Source organism: Betta splendens, chromosome 5, assembly GCF_900634795.4.
Source record: "Betta splendens chromosome 5, fBetSpl5.4, whole genome shotgun sequence".
In the NCBI taxonomy this organism is placed as follows: domain Eukaryota; kingdom Metazoa; phylum Chordata; class Actinopteri; order Anabantiformes; family Osphronemidae; genus Betta; species Betta splendens.
In genome coordinates this window covers 8272917-8293023 of record NC_040885.2, presented here as the reverse complement: position 1 = coordinate 8293023, position 20107 = coordinate 8272917, and the positions used below count along the sequence as shown (strand labels likewise).

The following is a 20107-nucleotide window of genomic DNA, read 5'->3' as shown; positions in this document are numbered from 1 at the left end:
TCGGCGGTTTGAGGCGTTCGGTGACATGAACAGTGTGGTTTCAGGGTGCTTTGACACTGACCTCTCCACCTCACCGAGGTAACCAGACAGCAACCTGACGTCACTGCTGAGCGCCACCTTGGCAGAGTCTGTCTCCATTGCATCCTGCTTGAGCCTGGCAGTTGAAGCCTCCATGATGTGATCAGCTAACATGGTGATGTCCATCTGCAACACACACAGAAAGTTACAGGGCAAAAGATAAAACGTATGAATGTGACTGACGCCTGAAGCACAGGTGCACTACTCCCTCCTCCCTCATTAACTGTGGGCCTGGGATGAAGCAGGCCAATGAAGCAATGTTCATTGGCAAACTTCATACCTGCTTTGATGTGCTGCTCTGTGAGAAATTGAGTTTTTCTTGGGTGACGACCTCAAAGCCACGATGAAGAGGTCTCCCTTGAAAAATGGCGGACATGTCTTTTATGCCCCTAAGGTTTTTCAAGTCCTGTACTTTTGACCACTCCTTGGCTGAAAATTGTTGTAAGTAGACTACAAACATTTTTATTTGATCATAACTTGACCAGTAAAAATTTAGGCCTCTCACACTCCCACTTATATATTATTTTACCTAATCAACATTTTATGGATGACCTCACTTATTAACATTAAGGGTGGACATTTGGGGAGAAATGTTTTTATAGACTTTGTGGGATCTTTCATATGTCACATGTCACATGTATAAAAAGTTCTTCTGCTGCATATTGCAGGTACCTGCAGGTCCTCTGTGTCCTGATAAGTCAGCAGCTCAGTCTCCTCTCCCCGGTCAGAAAGCACTCTTTGGCGCAGATGAATGGCCAGTCGCTCTTTTCCTTGAATCCTCCTGGAAAGGCTTCGCTGCCCCAGACTCTGCCTCAGACTCCACCTGGCGCCCCCTCCGGCTCCCCCTATCCTGGCCTGCAGGTGGGAGAACGAGGCGCTGGAGAGCTGAGGCCGGTTGGGAGCGGAGCTGGCAGGAGGTGAGCTCTGACTGCTGAGGTTGGAGGGTTGAGTTTGCAGGCTGGTGGGGAGGAGATAGTGCTGGGAGTTAGGACTTGAGGAGTTGAGGAAAGGCTTGAGCGTGTTGGTGCCAGGGGATGAGTTAGCTCGCTGTTGTTGGGGGTCTGGGCTGGGTTTGAGTCTCTTGGCTGGGGGTGGACCCCCCTGTTCTCCTTGGGCTCCTACTGGGGCTCGGTGTCCCGCTTGGCTCCACTTCTGCGTCTGTATATCTTGCTGGCTCTCTGTCCTGCCTCTTCTCAGCTCTGAGGGAAAGATGGCGGATGACAGACAATAAGTCTAACAATGAAGACTTTTGAGCCATCTGCACAGTTTGGTTTAGCATAAAGATTAAAAACGTGGGCAAACAGTTTATTGGTTAAGTTCACTGATCCCGTCTGATGTTCAAACATAAAGGGTGAAACTCAAAACTATTGTTTTACAGAAGCTGAAAGTCTAGAAACATACGACCCCTACGTTAAAACCAGGTTTCCAGCCCTTAGGAAATATGAATAAACACAAGACACCTTTATGGGCTTTATGAACTAACTTTTAAAACTCGAGTTTTGGTTGAATGGTACAAAGTTCACACAAACTAGTTTCTGTCACCTGAGGTGGTGCTGGAGGTGGGAGTGGAGCTCTTGCTCAGGCCGCCGGCCTGCGATTCCCCTCTCCACCTGTCCAACCAGGTGTCAGCAGGCTGGCCCTGAGCTGGAGGAGACTGTTGCAGCTGCTCTAAGAGCTCGGCCAAGCGAGTGTGGCCCCTGGATCGGGCAATGTTAAGTGGCAAGCGGCCCAGGGAATCGGGAATAGCCAGCGCTCTAGGATCCCACTGGTAAAGCACTAGCGCTGCATCAGTATGGCCGAGAGCACAGGCCCACATCTGCAGAAAGCAACGCACACACGAGTCACACACGGGCACGAGAAATGACGATCGCACCAAAAACACATATGCTTAAATGTAATTCGCCCACCAGCGGGGTGCAGGAGAAGTGGTCTACATTGAGAGGGTCCACCTCCAGCTCCAGGTCAATACTGTCAGCATGTTTTGTGCTGCAGAGCAGAATAACAAAGCAATAACTAATCTAGCACGGTGAGACCTTGCCATGTGATATCGTGCACCTGTGTTACTCACCGCCAGCGTATGAGCGTCTGGATGAGCCCTGCATAGCCCTGAGCTGCAGCCAGGTGCAGTAAGGTCATTCCTCTGGAGTTCTTACTGTGCACAAGCTGATTAGAAGAAGCCCAGCACGGCTGAGACATCATCTTCTCACACACCACCACCACGCGGCCCTCGAATGAATCAGGAGAAATCTGGCGAGTCGAAGAGGCAGAGCAGGATAACGTGATGAATAGGAACAACAACGGTTCATTTGTTGATTTGCTGGGGGAGACGGCTGTTTGACAGGTGTGCATAGATGAGGTTTGGTGGTTCTGTCTATTGGTGGTCTACATGTTGCAACTGATCCACTGGGACCTAATTCCATTACGTTTTCAGCTGTTATTATTATTATTATTATTATTATGAGATAAGCATATGTGAGGTTTTAGACAATTTATGTTTGAGGTTAAAAGTTATAAGAGGGTTTTTGTAACTTTGTTTAATTGTTTGCCTTCACTCCTTCACAATATGTAGCTGAAAAGCTCCTCTCTTACTTGGGACTGCTGATCAGTGGCTCCTCCTCCCTCTGCTCCTCCGCCCTTGGTTACCATGGTTTCTGAGCTGGGGTTCTGATTGGTTATCTCAGCCATCCTCTGTTCCATCTGCTCCAGGCGTTCCAAGATGGACATCCTGAACTGGGTATCTACAGAATTTAAGGTGGCACATATAACACCGTACAACTTTAAACATTAGTAAGTTGCTTGTTGCATTCAAGAAAATCAATATTATATTTTAGAAAATCCTACTTAGAGAGGCTTAGAGAAAAGTGCTTCTCTGAGGCACTCAGTACTGGAGAATAAATCAGGGCTGAAATCCAATAAATCCCCTTACCAACAAAGGGAACTTGGGAAGCAAGTAAATTATGTGTGTGTGTGTGTGTGTGTGTGTGTGTGTGTGTGTGTGTGTGTGTGTGTGTGTGTGTGTGTGCGTGTGTTACAACATTCTGCATGTGTTTAACATAGCTGTGCGAATGTGACCCTTGCTGTCAATGCTGCAGTTTTACTGCAGTGCACATTATGTCATTCCACCTGCTGCACTCTCACTCAGTCCCTCTATTTATTTCCCCCCCTCATTTCATTCCTGTTTTTCTTTTTGCTGTCAAAGGTTGGAGCCGGAACAGTGGCACAAAATTGTAGGCTCTGTCCAACATGCTGCCAATCTGAATGTTTTTTGGTAATCCAACTTATCTGAATGCAAAGCACAACACTCCCGTTATTTTATCTGCCAAACCCATAAAAAGCTCCCATCTTTTGGAGACACAAGCACAAGAACGCAGACTGGGAGTTGATTAGGTACGTAACAAGTGTGTGAGTGCACTTTAAGGTTAATTACAAAATTCTAATTGACTGCTATTAAATAATTAAAACAAACAAATCTGTCAAGACAAAAATCTCATGCAATATCTTTGTGTTAACCGACAAACTAAACAAATATAACGGCTGAATATGAAATCTTTTAGCAAAATGACCCTTAGTTCATTTAATACCACCCTAACAGTTGTTTCAATTGCAATGTGACTATAGGCTCTTGTTTTGAAGAATTTGGATAAAAACAATTGTCACTTAAAGGCTAGGAACTTCTCTGTAATGTAAAGAAAGTTATTTTTTTTTAAATTACAAGAGTTTCTTTGCTAACAAACTTAAAAAAAATCTAGTTGAAGTCCTCTAATGTGTTATAATAAGTCAATGTAATACAATTATAAATAAATTCAAAACGTGTATGTATATTCTGGCCTATTTACTACCAGACATATATCTATTGAGTTATTAGTTATTAGAGTATATCTATTCAGATCTTTTTTTTTCGGGGAGAAAACTCAAACGCAAAACTTTGTGATGATTGGTGTGTATTGAGTATATTGTCATCAAACTAACAAAATGACTGAGCTGCAAACCAGAATGCAAAATAATAATAATAATGATAATCAGTGATCATCATCATCATCATCATTCAAATGTAGAAATTCATTGTTATATAAACACTGATGTGCAACATTTACTTAAACTTTCATCAAGGTTGTTTCATAAAATTATGTAAAGTTAGTTTAGGTCTGAAACCATTAAACACTACAAATATTTCCCATAAAGAAGTCAAAGTACAACTGACAAAAATGTAAGCAAACAGCTTCCTGTTAGGCATCACATTAGTTTTAAAACTCAAACAAATCCTACAGGTTCCCGGATGATAAACAGTCTGAACGTGTGAACAGTGAACATATAGGAGGCAGCGTTTGTTTTCAGGCTTTGGTTGCTCGTCAGCGTGTCCGCGTGTGTACGTCTGTGCATAAAGGCCTGTTGTTATCTGGGCCTCTACAGGAGCCACATGTGTTGTTATGCTCAGTGGCGCTGTTCAGTCTTCGTGGTGCTGAAAGTAAACAGGACAGCCAAAACCGCGCGCGCGCACGAATATCAGGCACGCAAACGTACATGTACATCCACGCGTCTCTTCACGCATCCAGCATGCAAACAACACGAGGACTTGTGGCTTTACCATCGTCCCTTTGTCTCACACCGACAGACGCCGAGCACCACACTGAGCCTAAAAACACACATTTGACTAAAACGCGCAGAAGCAGAAACAAAGTAGCTTAGCGCTTTGCAGCTCGACGAAATACCAATAAACACGCGCAGCCGTGTCCGTCCGCGGCACCACGACAAAGAAACTTAACCCAGCTACGATAAACACAGAGGGGAAGGTAGACAACAGAGCGCGTTTAGAACTGACCGTCAGATTAGAATCAAACAGGCTACGAACCCAAACAGCGCGTCTCTATCTGCTGCTCTCTTTGTTCCCGCTTCTGTTCAACACGGTTAGTTTGAAGTGTGCGACTCACACATTGTTACTCCAGCCAAGCAAAACACAACTAAGTGCAGGGAGAGAGAGAGAGCGAGAGAGAGAGAGAGAGGGGGGGGGTCTCCACGTTGTGTCTGGGAGAGCGCTGCTTCAAATCCGCCCGCCAGACTCGGAGCCGCAGGACGCTCGCTCGTCATCGGAACAACAATAGACTGCGCCGCACGCGAGCTCAATCGGAAGCAATGGCGCGTGACAAAGTCGCCTGGCTGACTGACTCGAGGCGCTCGCGCCTGTTTGTTTTCCAGCCGTGTACACGCGAGGCCAGACAAAGGAGGCGCGCGCGCGCGCGCGCGCGCGTCGTCGCCAAAAGTCGGGGCCGATTCTATATATAGCGCCCGTGAGGCTGCGCGGCGCGCGGCCAGCGGCGTCCGACGCGTTGCCTGTCAAATGGACCGACGGCGGTGCCGGGATGTCCTTGCCCTTCACTCCGACAAACCGCCTGCCCGCTGTGACTGTGGAGCCGCATTGCCGCATTGCGCAACGCAGAGACGGGGGCGAACACAGAGCAACCCAGGACGAGGAGACCCGTGTTACTGACGGATATATATCTGTACATAGAAGCGACCCCCCCCACACACACACCTAGACCCGCTTTTCCAGTACATCACCTCCCATGAGCCCAGTCCAAGGTGACAAAGCCTAAGAATGTCCCATAATGCAGGTGTATGAAAGTAAAAGTCCACCCGGCTTTTATCGAGGTGACCTTTTACTGCTTTCACAACTGTTCATGGGCTTGGGTCCATTTTTGCATTAATCTGCATGACAATAGTTAAAAGCCGCTCGCGGGCGAGGAGAACCAATCAGCGGCAGCTCAATCACGACGCAGGTCAGCGCTTCAGCGGCCGCAGACCGAACATCTCACGAGCGCACAATCGCAGGCGCGCGCACGCGTCAACAGGTTTTCACGGAGACCTGCTGATTGAAGTGGCAGAGGAGGAAACGACTGATACCACGGGAGAAAAAAGCCGCTAAGTGGCCTCGCGAACACAATGCAACACAAATAATGATTATTTTAATCCCACGCTCCTTCTTTTGCCCACTGTAGCTGTTACTCGTGCGGCTAATATCCACAAACACAGGGACACAAACGTGTGAAATGTCATTTTGATTATGCTTTCGGCTTCAACAATGGGAGGACAGACAGACGCGCTCACCGTCCAGGGACAGCCAGTCGTGCTGAGACGACGGCAGCGCCGGGAGGTCGCGCGCCTTGTATTCGAACACCACGGAGGAGGAGATGACTTCCCCGCCCATCGCCACCTGCAGCATGACCAGGCCGGTGTCGTGGGCTGCGAACGATAGCATGAAGCGTTAGTACGTCGCTGCGCGGAGGTAAATGCTGGCGGGAGGGAGCGCGCGCGCGCGCGCGCGCGTGCGCGTACCGGGGCAGTAGCAGCGCAGCACGCCAGGCTGGATGAGGGCCGCGGGGACGCTGATGTGGTCGAAGAGGCAGCTGTACTCGCTGCTGGACTCCAGCCACGGGCCTGTGATCAATACCTTCACCCCACCCTGCAGCACACGAGCACAGGCAACACAGGGGAGACCTTAGCATTCGACATACAGTGGTTTACATAGAGATCATAGAGATTTAAGTTGATACAATTTATTTATCCATATCTATCTGACCTAAACAAACCTGAGAGGCACATCAGCCTAAAATAGCACCCTTTTGTTTTTTCTGTGATATGAATATAAAGTGTGGGATGCCTCATTTACAATGTAATTACATATTTGTTAATGACTAATTCATACTGTGGGTCTGAAAGACTTAGCGTTCCCCAGAGGCTGTGCTGCAGCTTATGTCCAAGTGGAACAAAGTTGTCTGAACCGTCTGAACCGCGCCGCGTAGCTAAACGCAGGCCCCGCGCGGCGCAAATGCTAAAGTCACCATCAACGCAAAATGTATGGAATGGAAACGCAGTTACGTTTGTTACACTGTTTCACTCGGTCCTAACCACATCCTTGTTTTTCCACAAATTTCATCATAATTCAGTGACAGAACTGGTGTCTGTCTATTCCAAGCGGCAAATTATTCAAAGCGCCCGGGGGAATTGGTGTAATACAATTTTTTTTTTATAAAAATGCAATCAACTAAGGCTTATGACGCCGGGTTCCTAGTCTTAGTACAAAGTGAGCTCGGCGTGTGTTCGGCGCTTAACGTGCGCTCAGGCCGCGGCCAATCATGTGGTAGAGGGTTTGATTTTATGGCAGGGATGAATAAATGAGGCCGGCTGATCACGCTGGGTTCACTAACCTCTGGATAGGACCACTCGGGGGAGTAGTCTGTCACACCGAACAGTCTCCCGCTCTCCTGGAGCAGTCCCAGGGCCCCCTGCTCCACCTCGGAGCCCTCCAGGTGGCCCGTGGCCGTGCCCTGGTCCTCCCCCGCTGCCCCCTCCTGGGGCATCAGGACCCCGGTCACAGTGGCCCCCACTCCGCCCCCCGACCCCTCCACTGAGATGAAATCATTGATGAGGTCCGAGAACTGGGTGCCGAACGACGCCTCGAAGCCCTCCAGGCTGATGGCCGCGCCGGCTCCGGCCGCGGTGGCCGCCGCCCCCCCGCCGCCGGGCGGGGGGAGGGGGGAGCTGTACAGCGACCCCTCCATGGCGGCGCTAGCCGCTATGGACTGGGGACTGGCCACCACTGAGCTGCTGGCCCCTGACAAGCTCACGCCGTTGCAGAGAATCTCGTTCTCCGGCCCGGCTCCCCCCCCCCTGCCGCCCCCTCCGCCCCCCTCTCCCCCTCCGTTGCCGTCGGTGGGTTGGAGGTAGTGTTCTGTGTCCACGCTCGCGTAGGCCTCGTGGTGATCCCCGGCCTTGAGTAACATCTCCCCTCCGTTCTCCGACGCCTTCTCTAAGGCCCCGACCTCTCGATGACCCCTGTTGCCCGACTGCTCGACCGCGGTGTCCTGTGGCGTGAGAGGAAAAGCCCCCACCGCTGCTTCTTGCCTGTGTCTCACACACATGGCCTGCTGGTCTGTACTGGCTTGGTGGAGGTGCGTATGTGGACTCCCATTGGTGACTGGGGCGTCTGTTGGCACTGTTGGCAGGCCCATGTAAGCCTGGGCCTCGCCTGAGTCCTGGGCCGCCTCGGTACCGTTGCTCTGGAGCTGGGGGGGCTGGCCCGTCTGGGTGGAGGCCTGGAGGAACACGCTCGGGGAGGGGTGGTGTGCAGCCTGGCTCAGACCTGGGACGCAGGCGGATGACATGACAGCGCTGAAGTCCATCTGCTCGAGGGTGGTGCTGGGACTGAGGCCCGTCCCTTCTCCCACGTAACTACTTTGATTAGCCAGCGGCTGCTCCAGAGCTGTGGTCTCGGTCTTGATGTTGTTGACGAGGGCTGGGTTGTAGACGAAGCCGTTGGACGAGCAGTGGAGTCCGCCGTCGTCCCCGTTGCAGCCCTCGTTCTTCCCTCCGCCCCCCCCGTACGTCTGGCCCTGCTTGGGGTTGTTGAGGAAGCAGTCGGGGTCAAAGGTCATGGTGGTCTCCGGCAGGCTGACTCCCCCGGCAGAGTCCAGCGAGCTGGACAGGACCAGCTCGCCCGCCTCCCCGAGGCCCACGCCGCCGGCAAACGCCGCAAACCTCTGGTTGTCGGGGGCGACGGCCAGCAGGATGCCGGCGGCGGCGCTGTCGTGGGCGGACGCCAGCAAGTGGGTGTGGCCGGCGGAGTAAACCGAATCCCCCGTCAGCGTGGTGACCTCGGACATGAACACAGCTGTGCTCTGCGACAGCCCGGCGCCGATCGCCAGCGCCGGGCTGTCGGCCATGTCGCTGGCGATGGACAGCGGGGAGCTCTGCGTGGTGTCGGGCACCTCCACCTGATTGGTGGAGGTGGAGGAGGACACTTCCATGCTGCTCTGCGGGAGCAAGGAGGGCTTCGCTATGCGGCCGTTCCTCCTCTCGCCCGCGGCCGCCCGGCCCCTCCCCCCCGCGGGACTGGGCGCCGTCTGGCCCTCTGACACGTCGCTGTTCTGAACCTCTGTTCCATCCGCTTCCTCCACCCGCTGGCCCGCGACCGTGCCGGTGCCCACCGCAGCCCCTGCTGCCGCCGCACCTGACTCCTGTTTGGATGAGATGATGCGCTGCTTGACGCTGGAACATTTCTGATGCAGGCTGCTCCCAGCACCTGGCAGAACAGACAGGATTCAGGACAACGCACACTGTCGCGTTCTCACTTTTGTTTTGCGCAGGTTCATCGAGCGAAGGAGCATTGTCTCGTGAGCGTATGAGAATGTGTGAGGGTTCCCTCCAGTGTTGAGCAGCTACACTGAGACTGCAAAGATGTGTGTGTAAAAGTAGATTTAGGCAAATTGGGCATTTTCTCCTTAACAAAAAATTTCAATTTTACCATGGAAGTAGTTTTAATTGATCCCAATTACAGCTTTTCATTTATATCTTTTGCAATTCAGCCACAGTAAAATATATGACGAAACAATTTCAAAGTTAGACACTTAATTTCCATAAATTCCTACATGATTACTAAAGGAAAAAGTCAGTGATCATGATAGAGGAGCTATATAAGAAAAATGTAATGAGCTATTTTGGTAGAGCTATTGAAATACAATTCAGAGCCACTTCGTTTTGGCCAGTTGTCCCTTTTTGCCCTTTCAAACAAGATCAAAAGATCAGCAAGACTAGGTAAGCACGCACATGCACTCACCCTACTCCCCGATGCTCGTTTATGAATAATACATGCTGGATATTTCAGGAACCTCTGTCTTTCTGTTCCCTCTCCCTCCCTGTCTTAGGTGTGGCCCGTGCTCACCTCTAGGTGGCAGCATGGTGTCAGCTGTGTGAGCCAGCAGAAAGAAACTATCTGAGACACATCTGAAAGGAGTCATTTGTATGAAGCGCGGGTAGAGGGTACAGTGTGCCTGGATTAACAATGTCTCCTTATAAAGTGATGTTTTAGGGAATATCTTTGTAGTGGCATTTATCTTTGCTTTGTGATGTTGTATCATCGCTTCATCTGTGGAAAGGACACAATGCCCCAAATATTAATTTATCAGAATTGTTTAAAAAATATAGGTGAACTGAATATCAGACTTTTATTAGATTCCCAAGTATTCATTTTGAGGCCTGATGCCAACTGCAGGTGGTGTCAGTATTGACCCAAGGTGACTCACATCCATATTTCTAGAAAAACATGAGACATGACGGCTGTCATGAGAGAGTCGAACGGTAAAGATGACTTACACATGGGTTTGAGTTGTCCAATGAGCTCCTCCTTGCTCCACTTGGCCCACTCCTTCCTGTCTGTGTTGATGGAGCAAAGTACAGGCCCACATGGCTTGCCACTGTCATCCACTGCCGGTACATTCAGATAGTGCACCAGCACAATGTCTGGGTTCTTCACCACACAGACACACACACACACACACACACACACACACACACACACACACACACACACACAAACAGATACATGCATGCACTCCATGTTAAATCTTACAATAGCTGTCTCTATTTATTCCCTTTCATGTTCTTGCCTATTTTTGTTTTTTTTCTGTCAAAGAAAATAAAATGATGCCTATTTACAAAAGGGAGTGGGGAGAGGGGATACGGAGAAGGAAAGCAGGAGAGAAAGTGGAGGTCAGGGAGGAGGTCACGTAGAGAGTCCGATAAGATTCTCTCACCTGCCCATAAAAGATTTAACAGCTCAAGCCCACTCATCACTCTCTCTAACCCTGCAGAGGTGTGTGTGTGTGTGTGTGTGTGTGTGTGTGTGTGTGTGTGTGTGTGTGTGTGTGTGTGATGTATGGTGAACAATTGAGAGAAACAGCGTCAGAGATCACATCAGAGTAGTTCTCACCATACTGTAGACCTATGGAATTTCTACCCCATAAATGATTCAACAGGTGCATTCATGTGCGTGTGTGTGTCTGTGTGTGCGTGTGCGTGTGTGTGTGTGTGAGCAGGAGAAGCTCTTCTTGATGAAAGATTCAGTAGACAGACTCAGGTGAGGGGGAGGACCTGCTGAGGTGGAACACTTTTCTCTCCAAAAGAGGGTGGCACAGTGGGCCGCTGCTGCGCCACACTGTGCAATGCAACAGCATTCACAGACTGATTTATGATCATATTCACTGATGTGTTTTGATAACTGTACAAAGAGCAGGAAACGGCACACTGCAGATAAAGCGGGGAGCGTTTCCCTTCATAATTTCAGACCATAGGGATCTAGTTGGGCACGGAGAAGAAGGAAATATACTGGGTAAGGGCATATTCAATTTACCACCAGTGGCTGGAATGTCCTTGTAAATTTCATGTGACAAATTATGCAGGAGATTCTGGCACGGAATACATAAACACGTGCGCATTTCCATATTTTAAATGAACATTGCTGGGAATTGAATATTTTCTTTGAAATGAACAAAGGAGGGCGAAAGGAGAGACGGTCTAAACGTATGCAGACATGTTAGGGATTATCATGTAATCTGATGTGTGCAGATGACGAGGTCACAGAGACTTGCATGGGTAATATAGAGACTGTGTGTGTGTGTGTGTGTGTGTGTGTTCCTTCTTATTAACTAACAAAGCGCCTTAATTTCGAATGGTTTTAGAGATTGAAATTCAGATTGAGATTGAAACATGGTTTAAATCAGGATAAAGGTGAGAATCAGGAGGAGGCAGGAGGTGCAGACTTGTTTGTGTGTTTTTTCTGCGCTGTTGTCTTTCGCATGAGCAGCAGAGTGACTCCCACATCTCTATAAAAAAAGCAGACACACCTGTGCATGTCAGCGTGCGTGTGTGAATCTGTAGCTCCGGGGTGTTTTCTTGGAGAGGACCACAGATACAGTAGTGCCTCAGCCCTTGATGCTCACTATAAATACTGAGAGTCAGGGTTAGATAATACACTGTGCTGAGGAGTTACTGTACAATCATCTTCAGGATAGAGACGCTCTGAACACTGCTGTACCTGTAGCTATATTCTACCTGTATGTGTGGGACACTCGACACAAGCCAAGCTTTGTGGTAATATTCTCAGTAGCGTCTGCCAATTTAATTCACTAAAGGAGGTTGAGAGTTACAGTTTATAACTCTGTTTCATTTTAACACGCGGAGCTTTGTGTTCTTTTTTGTGTAGTGTTGTGTAGTATAGTAGCTGGAATAGCTTAGTAGCTAAATGACCTCAGACTGCTAAAATACAGTTACTTTCAAACACAACCCAGGTCTTGTATAAAAAAAAGGGAAGGTGGGGAAGGGAGTGGCCTTACCTGTAGCAGCCAATAGCATCTACGATGGAAGGTGGGGATGATGGAGGAGTGGACGTAGCAGCCATACAGACACTAGATAGAGGAGAGGAGATTGCAGGGGTAAACAGGAAAAATGGAGGAACCGAGACGTCAAGTGGAAAAGGAGGAGATGACAGTCGAGGGGAGAGCAAGGAGAGGAAAACGTAGGTTACGTCCCGTTAGGCTGCAGCGATGGTTAAAAGCTAACTTCACACACGCTCTATGTGTTCCTCTCCTAATGTCTTTCTGAAGTGTCATAAATCTGACAATGACAATTACAGCACAATAGCGAGTCAGATCGACTGCCTCAGCAAGACTAGACGTGACCCACTTGGAATTCACGAAAAGTCGCGGCGTTGTCAGCTTACAGGCGCCGCGAGATCAGACAAGGGAGGCCGGGAACAGGGAGGAGGACAAAGGAGACGAGGAAAGTACTCAAGGGAAGTGGACAAGGTGAGAAGGAGGCTGCACATACAGACTTTCACCAGCAATTATTTAAATGACTCTTGTTGTGACGTCACTGTTGAGTGGAAGTGAATGTGGAGCGATGCCACGACGAGAGGAGGCCTTCATCAAGGTCATCGGAGCCACGCGCACTAAAAGCGGGTTCGCACCCAAGTCAGACACACGCACCTGAACACAATCACGTTGTCTAGAATCAACTTAAAGCGGGGCTTGTTTTCCTTCTCATACACGCTTGTCTTCTCTCGCCATTTCGCCTCTTCTCAGAAGTAGCCCGCCCTCTATCTAAAGTGTGTTTTGCCAAAGGCAGAGTGCATTTCCATATATTAACATTAGATATGAGGCGGGCCTCCATCCAGAGTCTGTTTTTCTCTGCTTCCTGCCTCTCGCCGTCCTCCTCCCGTCCCTCCGCTCGCTCCCTCATTCCTGTCCCCGCTCTCTCGCCTGCTCGCTCGCTCGCCCGCTCGGGTCCTGGGCAGAGGTGACACAAACAATTACCGAGCAACTACTGAGAGAGAGACACTCGCCTTTGCGTGCGCACTGTACGTGTGCGTCGATGAGTATTTATGCACGGATCCAGAAAAACGCACGTGAGACGAGTGCGAGTGTGGGGTTGTAAATAATAGAGGCGCAGATGGCGACGCTTGATCTCAATTATTCCTTTTACCTCTGTCTCTCCCAGCCTGTCTCCCGCTCACCTTTAATGCAAAACTATTGAACCCCCGGTAAACATCCATTGCCTCCTCACTGTCTCTCCTCCTTGGTCCCTTCGACTTCATCCTCTGCCTCTGACACACGCGTGCTCGCTCCTCTCACCTCGCGCTATAGTATATTCCTGCTGAATAATCAATTTTTGAGCTGGCTGATGTGACTCGAACGCACACACACGCACACGCACACGCACACACACACACACACACACACACACACACACACACACACACACACACACACACACACACACACACACACGCTCACTCACTCATGCACAGACGCTGCCTTGAGACTGGATCGATACCCCTCTCTGTTCTGCTGAAGGAGGCATTGACATCATTCCTGGCCTCACGCCAAACACACTCTTATCCTTTACAAAGAGAGAGAGGGGGAGACTCGGGGCGAAATGGGAGACAGGGATGGGAGCAGGAGGGGAGGCCAGGAGAGCGGGGCGCCGCTCGCGTGCGTCCGTGCTGCGCGTGGGACGACGAGGGCGTGAAACCCTGCTCATCGACTCGTCTCACCTCCACTCCCTGGACTTTGAGCTTCATGTGATCCTCTCGGGTGGTCTTCCCGTCTTTCCGTTTCTTCCAGCAGTAGCCATCCTTCCTGTACTTCACCTTCTTACGGTTGTAGAGGATCATCGAGCCATTCTGAGGCCTGATGGGAAGCAGAGCGTTGTTGTTAATCTGATAGTAGTAGTTATTTCAGACCACATCTATCGCCACCTCCGGCAGAGATCATTTATAAATACCAATGATGAAGCAAAAACATGTTCTGGGTTTACGCGATGAAGTCAATGCTGTTCTCCCACTGTCGGGTGAGCTCCCCCCCTCCCCCCTCCCCCATTCCATACATAGACTCACTCTCCTACGTGTTAATATTTTAGTAGGGTGATTTATCAGCGCAGCAGGAACACTGGCCCCTGAGCTCCCATTCTACATCCTGTTGGGATGAACACGCGTGCACGCACCGGGAGCCGACATGTGGAAAGACACAGATGCAGGAGCGATATCAGAGACGGCGAGACCCCCTGCTGTGTGTTCTTTGGGCTCAATGTCAAACCCACTGCTTGGCGATCAATCATTATACTTCTAAAATGTTACGGACAGGTGTGTGTGCGTCTTTCTGTGTGTGTGTGTGTGTGTAGGTGGAGGGAAAGCGCTTCTCTGCCTTATCTCATAACAACAGAACAGGCCCGTTAACAATCAATAAACTAACACATACTCACAAGTGCTCTGTCATGTGGACGTAGGCACAAACACACACACGCACGCATTCGCACACCTCCTCTCCATCATCCTATGGTCTTTATCCCTCTTTATCATTCCGTCTCTTGATTTTCTCCCCTCATTCAAGCCTCCGATCCATTTATCCTCACCCCATCGGTTCCTTCGACTCCTCCAACTCCCTGTTTTTGCTCCTTTCATGTCTGTCTCCTCTCTGGTGGAATTCGATGTGGACACGTCTATATGGACTGAGATGATTGCAATTTACTCAGAGCGCAGAGTGTCGTAGGACTGGATTTGCTTTGAGCTGATTTTCTTGACACCTTAAATGTGCTCTGTTTTGGGGGTAGCCTGCCAGCTTCATAGCAGAGTGGAGACCTCCACCTCCCGATCAAAGCCCAGTTTGGTTTCTGTCTTGAGCAGTGTGAGTCATCTCAGAGCTGCTAATTCTAATTATGTTATGGAGAAGATGGATGAGATCAGATTTGTGTGTGTGTGTGTGTGTGTGTGTGTGTGTGTGTGTGTGTGTGTGTGTGTGTGTGTGTGTGTGTGTGTGGTGGTGGTGGTGGTGGTGGTGGGGGTGCATGTGCACGTGCATGTGCGCGCGTGTGCCTCGCGAGCCCTCTGATTCAAGCAGACATAAATGCTATTGATTGTAACTGGGCTGTGATGTGTGGGATATAAAAAGCTTTTCCACCGTTCCACAGTTTAGCAGAGCGAAAACAGAGAAGGCCAAGGGGAGGAGAGTGGGAAAAAAAAAAAAAAAGACGGCAAGATAAAGAGACGGAGTGGGCGAGAAAGTGAGTCCGGTAAAGGGAGGAGAGAAGGAGGAGGAGACGAGAGAAGGAAGGAGGAGGTTAACAGTCATCACTTTGAGCTGATGAAGTATTTCAGCGAGGGGAGAAACGAGAGTCATTGATTGTTATCTTAATAACACACACACACACACCTATAAATACAAACACCAAGCCACAGACGACTCAGTGAGCCCAGCTTCTCTCCATCTGATGGGATTAGGCGTAATCGGGTCTAATCGCGCCTCGTGCCATGTGTAAATGGGATTATATCCAACCGCTGCTCAATAACACCAATATGACTGCCGCCGCCGCCGCCGCCGCCGCCGCTGCTGCTGCTGCTGGGAGGCCGAGCCTATACGGCAGCACAACCAATCAATGAGAAATCCATCCAAAACATAAACTGTGCTGCTGGCCTCGGGCCGCTCCTGAGAGCGGTCCTTCAGCTCGCACAATGGGAGAGCGGAGGCATCACCGCCGGCTTTCAGGGCTGTCAGTAATCAGAAATGGGACCATGAAGTGACCGCCTCACTTATTTTACTTTCTCTTTCTTCTCCTCTACGCGTCCTCTCCTTTTTTTCCCCTGTATTTCTTTCGCTCTCTCAATGTACCTACATCTGTACAAACTAAAGTAAATGTCAATAAGACGATTTATCAATAATTCATAGTGCCCTTTTCCTTCGGGCTTCATTTCCTCCTTTCCTTTTTTTGACGTTGCTTCCCGGCTATAACCTTTCTCCATTCTTGGAAGAGGCCTGCGTACTGTACGGCTCATTCAGATCGATGAATATTCATTTCTGGCATGTGAATCCTTGTTCACAGCCGTCTTTTATACACCTCCCCCCACCCTTCGATGTCTGAATTATACATCACTTATACTAATACATTTACATTCATTAATACTCTATTTCCAGCTGACTAGGTGCTTTACAGTCCGACCGTGCTCTAGACCGTATTCTTCATGTAGAGGAGGCCGTCAGCAGGACCCTTTGGAGACAGTCGATGTACATCACTAATGCTTTAATCAAACACAGACACTCAGTCATTGGGATTAAACCAATGTGAGTCACCGGCTGATTAAGCGATACCGCGCTTGTACGTGCGCGCGAGCCGAAATCGCCGCCGGCGACGTCGCTCACCTGGTTTTTGGCGATGTAGTCAGCCACTCGTCATGCTTCTCAAAGGTGATGAGATATGCAGCAATCTCCTAGAGAGACAAAGAGAAGATGGAAAGGTTATATTGGTGTGTGTGTGTGTGTGTGTGTGTGTGTGTGTGTGTGTGTGTGTGTGTGTGTGTGTGTGTGTGTCACAGGGAGATAAAACATAACAGGTCTTTCCAGATGACCTGCTGATGTCCACAGAGAGCGTGTCGCTATCTGATTGCCACGGTGAGGTCCGGACACCTGATTGGTCACACTACAGCCAGTCAGGAGACAGATATAGAGGACAGACCCTCAGGGCCTACAACCAATCATGCTCACCGACACACTGATGTCTCCCTCCACTGGGGAGAAAAAGCTATCTTCTGTATACACACACACACACACACACACACACACACACACACACACACACACACACTGGGGGTGCAGACCTATACACCAGGTGAGAAACACTGACTGATAGGAAAAGTTTTCTTGTACTTTGCGGTTTTACAGTTTTCCGCCAGATAAAGTCTCCCCCTGAACTTCATCCCTAATTTCTCCGGCTTGCTTCTCATCTCCCCCACTCTCCCACCCGCTCCGCGCTGCCTCCGATGCTTCTTTCCCACTCGCCAGAATCCAAGGAAGTCCGAATCACACAGGTGCCCACCGCCGAGAGCGGGGGAACGCGGCGTCCGCGCGCGTCAATGGAGACGACTGCCTTTTGCTCTCACCCGCGCAGCATCGAACTCTCTCAGCCCTGGATTCCTCCTTGAAATATCATTCTCCCTCCCCCATCGCGGAGTCCCATCTCACCCACTTGTTGTGAAAGACTATGAAATGCAAATTGTCCTCTTAAGACAATCAGTGTTTGAAATGTGGCACAAAGCAGTAGTGAAGAAGACATCAACACTCCAGCACTCCTTCATCTGCCCCCTCAGATCAACAGTCTCCCCTCCACACCTCCCCCCTCCTCTGTGTGTGTGTGTGTGTGTGTGTGTGTGTGTGTGTGTGTGTGTGTGTGTGTGTGTGTGTGTGTGTGTGTGTGTGTGTGTGGTGAAGGTATTCGTCCCAGTTTGGCATGAGAGCACTCCAGCCTCACACCGATCAAACAAGATGGAGGGACAAAGAGGAAGAGGGGAAAAAAGGCAGGGAGAGACAAAAAGAGAGAGCAGCTTGAGGGTGCTGGCACTTAACTGGATTGTTTTTTTAGTATCCTCCATTCGATACTCACGTCCCAGCCCCCCCGCTGCTTCACCCCGCATTTATGTGTCTGTATGTGTCTGTGTGTGTGGCGTCTGTGGGGGAGGGACTGTCATCACACTGTTAATAATTATCACTATCAACTTGGCCACTGTTAATGTCTGTTAATTTCTGAGGCACATAAAACCGCTCAGCGCCGAGTTTAGGTTGGACACATTTTTAGCCATAGCTAGTCACAACAACACACACACACACACACACACACACACACACACACACACACACACACACACACACACACACACACACACACACACACACACACACACACACACACACACACACACGGGGAGCGCCTCATTCATTTATGGATCTATTCATTAGCTGTGACAGGCAGCCACCTCTCCTCCTCCCAAACCACTCTGCAGCAAGTCAATATCCTATACGGCCTCCACAGCCCTGGCCAGGCACTCGGGCTCCCCTAGTGACTGTCAGCCAGTGGGAGGCGGGAGGAGGGAGGAGGCGAGAGGCTGGGAGAGACAGAAGGATGGGAGGATTAAGAAGGAGGGAGAGAGACTTGCAATTAAAGGCCTGCCCCATAAGAGCCATTAAAAAGCCCGAAACAGAAGAGTCAGCTGAATCGGCAGCCTGACACACACTCTGAAACACACCCACACATATACACACACTGGAGGCGCACACGCCGCTGCTCACTCCCTCAACCGGCGCGCACACACACGCACACGCACACACACACACACACACACACACACACACACACACACACACACACACACACACACATGAAGAGTGACAGAAGTGAGCTGGTGAAGGTCGATCCTCAGGAAGTCACAGTTATTGTCCCAGTGGAAACCAGTGATGGAGCGCTTTGAGCATGCCTGGTGACACAGTGACCCTTCAGGAATACTCTGAGCGTGGGTGTGTGTGTGTTAACTGTGCCAGACACGGGGACAGGGACAAGCATCATTCTCCAGGGATCTACTCCAGAAACCCAGACGTTCTGCATGTCTGTGGGGTTCTAAGTAATAATATATTGCGATAAGGCCGGCAGAACGTACACACACACACACACACACACACACACACACACACACACACACACACACACACACACACACACACACACACACACACACACACACACACACACACACAGGCTTCCCAACACATACCTATTCCTGTCTGTGCGATAAAGAGAGCGAACGGGAGACAGAGAGGCTTGCTTAAGAAATATCTAACAAAGCAGAGAGAATGAGTGGGAAGTTAGATTGGAGCGAGTGAAGCAGTTGGGGAAATCAGCCTCCCACTCACGCATCACTGAGACCATCTCCCTCCAAGAAACTGGTGGCATGTACAGAAAGGCAGACACACACACACACACACACACACACACACACACACACACACACACACACACACACACACACACACACACACACACACACACACACATATATAAATATATATGCACATGCAAAAAGTTTTACACACAAGCCTCGAGGAGATTTCCAGGGGAAGGGGGGGGGGGGTGGTCGCCTACACTCTGACAGACTTATCCAGGAGCGTTCCCCAGGGAGATTCCGTTATAGGGTCTGGCCACAGGCTGGTAAGTGTGTACGTCTGTGCATGTGTGTGTGTGTGTGTGAGTGAGAGAGTGTGTGTGTTTGAAGTCTAATGACGAGCATCGCCCCGACAGAGATCTGGGGAGGAAAAAAAAATAAATAAAAAAGCGTCGTTGTCTGTAAACTGGAGCTGTCACATCCATTCGAAGTGCCTGAAATGATGGCGGCTGCTGGTTCTCACCACAGACATCGTTTGGCATTGAGCAGTTGATTTCTGGAGGTAGAAAAGTGAAGTGTCCCTTTTTCACTACGGAATCCATTTCTGCCGTTCGCCTTGAGTGTGCGGAGCCTTGTATACATGTATGAGGGGGGGGGAGTAGTGCATTAGCATTACCCAGGGAGGGCTGCTGATGCTGTAATTTGTTCCTGAGCTCCATTTCTCGTCTTCCCAGAAGAACCCTGTCAGTGTCTGATGTTGACAGTCTTTCCAAAATCACCCCCTGCTACTGCTGTATTATACTCGGAGGTTATGGGCTTTGGTGCAGTTTTGATTTTAATAGGAAGTGCTATCTGTTTGATACATGGTATGTGCAGCCGATAATTCATTATCACGAGCATAACAATAAAAAAAGCCAAACCTTTTCATCTTGTATCATCATATGACCCCATTAAATTGTAATAAACAATAGTTTATTACAACAGGGAGAGGTTCCTGTGGGC

At 49.8% G+C, this 20107-nt stretch overlaps 1 protein-coding gene across 5 annotated transcripts in view; it reads right to left on the bottom strand.

Moving 5' to 3' along the window:
* LOC114855181 (calmodulin-binding transcription activator 1-like) overlaps nt 1-20107 on the bottom strand; it is a 45546-nt gene that overhangs the window by 5961 nt on the left and 19478 nt on the right. For all 5 annotated transcript variants that reach the window (XM_029150110.3, XM_029150107.3, XM_029150111.3 and 2 more), the window contains exons 4-16: nt 16599-16666; nt 13961-14096; nt 12243-12314; nt 10225-10378; nt 7281-9154; nt 6409-6535; nt 6181-6315; nt 2668-2816; nt 2147-2325; nt 1986-2064; nt 1621-1894; nt 751-1277; nt 62-204 (exon numbers count right to left, since the gene is read on the bottom strand). In XM_029150110.3, coding sequence (XP_029005943.1) covers nt 62-204; nt 751-1277; nt 1621-1894; nt 1986-2064; nt 2147-2325; nt 2668-2816; nt 6181-6315; nt 6409-6535; nt 7281-9154; nt 10225-10378; nt 12243-12314; nt 13961-14096; nt 16599-16666 — 3917 coding nt within the window. The remainder of the gene's footprint in view (nt 1-61; nt 205-750; nt 1278-1620; nt 1895-1985; nt 2065-2146; nt 2326-2667; nt 2817-6180; nt 6316-6408; nt 6536-7280; nt 9155-10224; nt 10379-12242; nt 12315-13960; nt 14097-16598; nt 16667-20107) is intronic.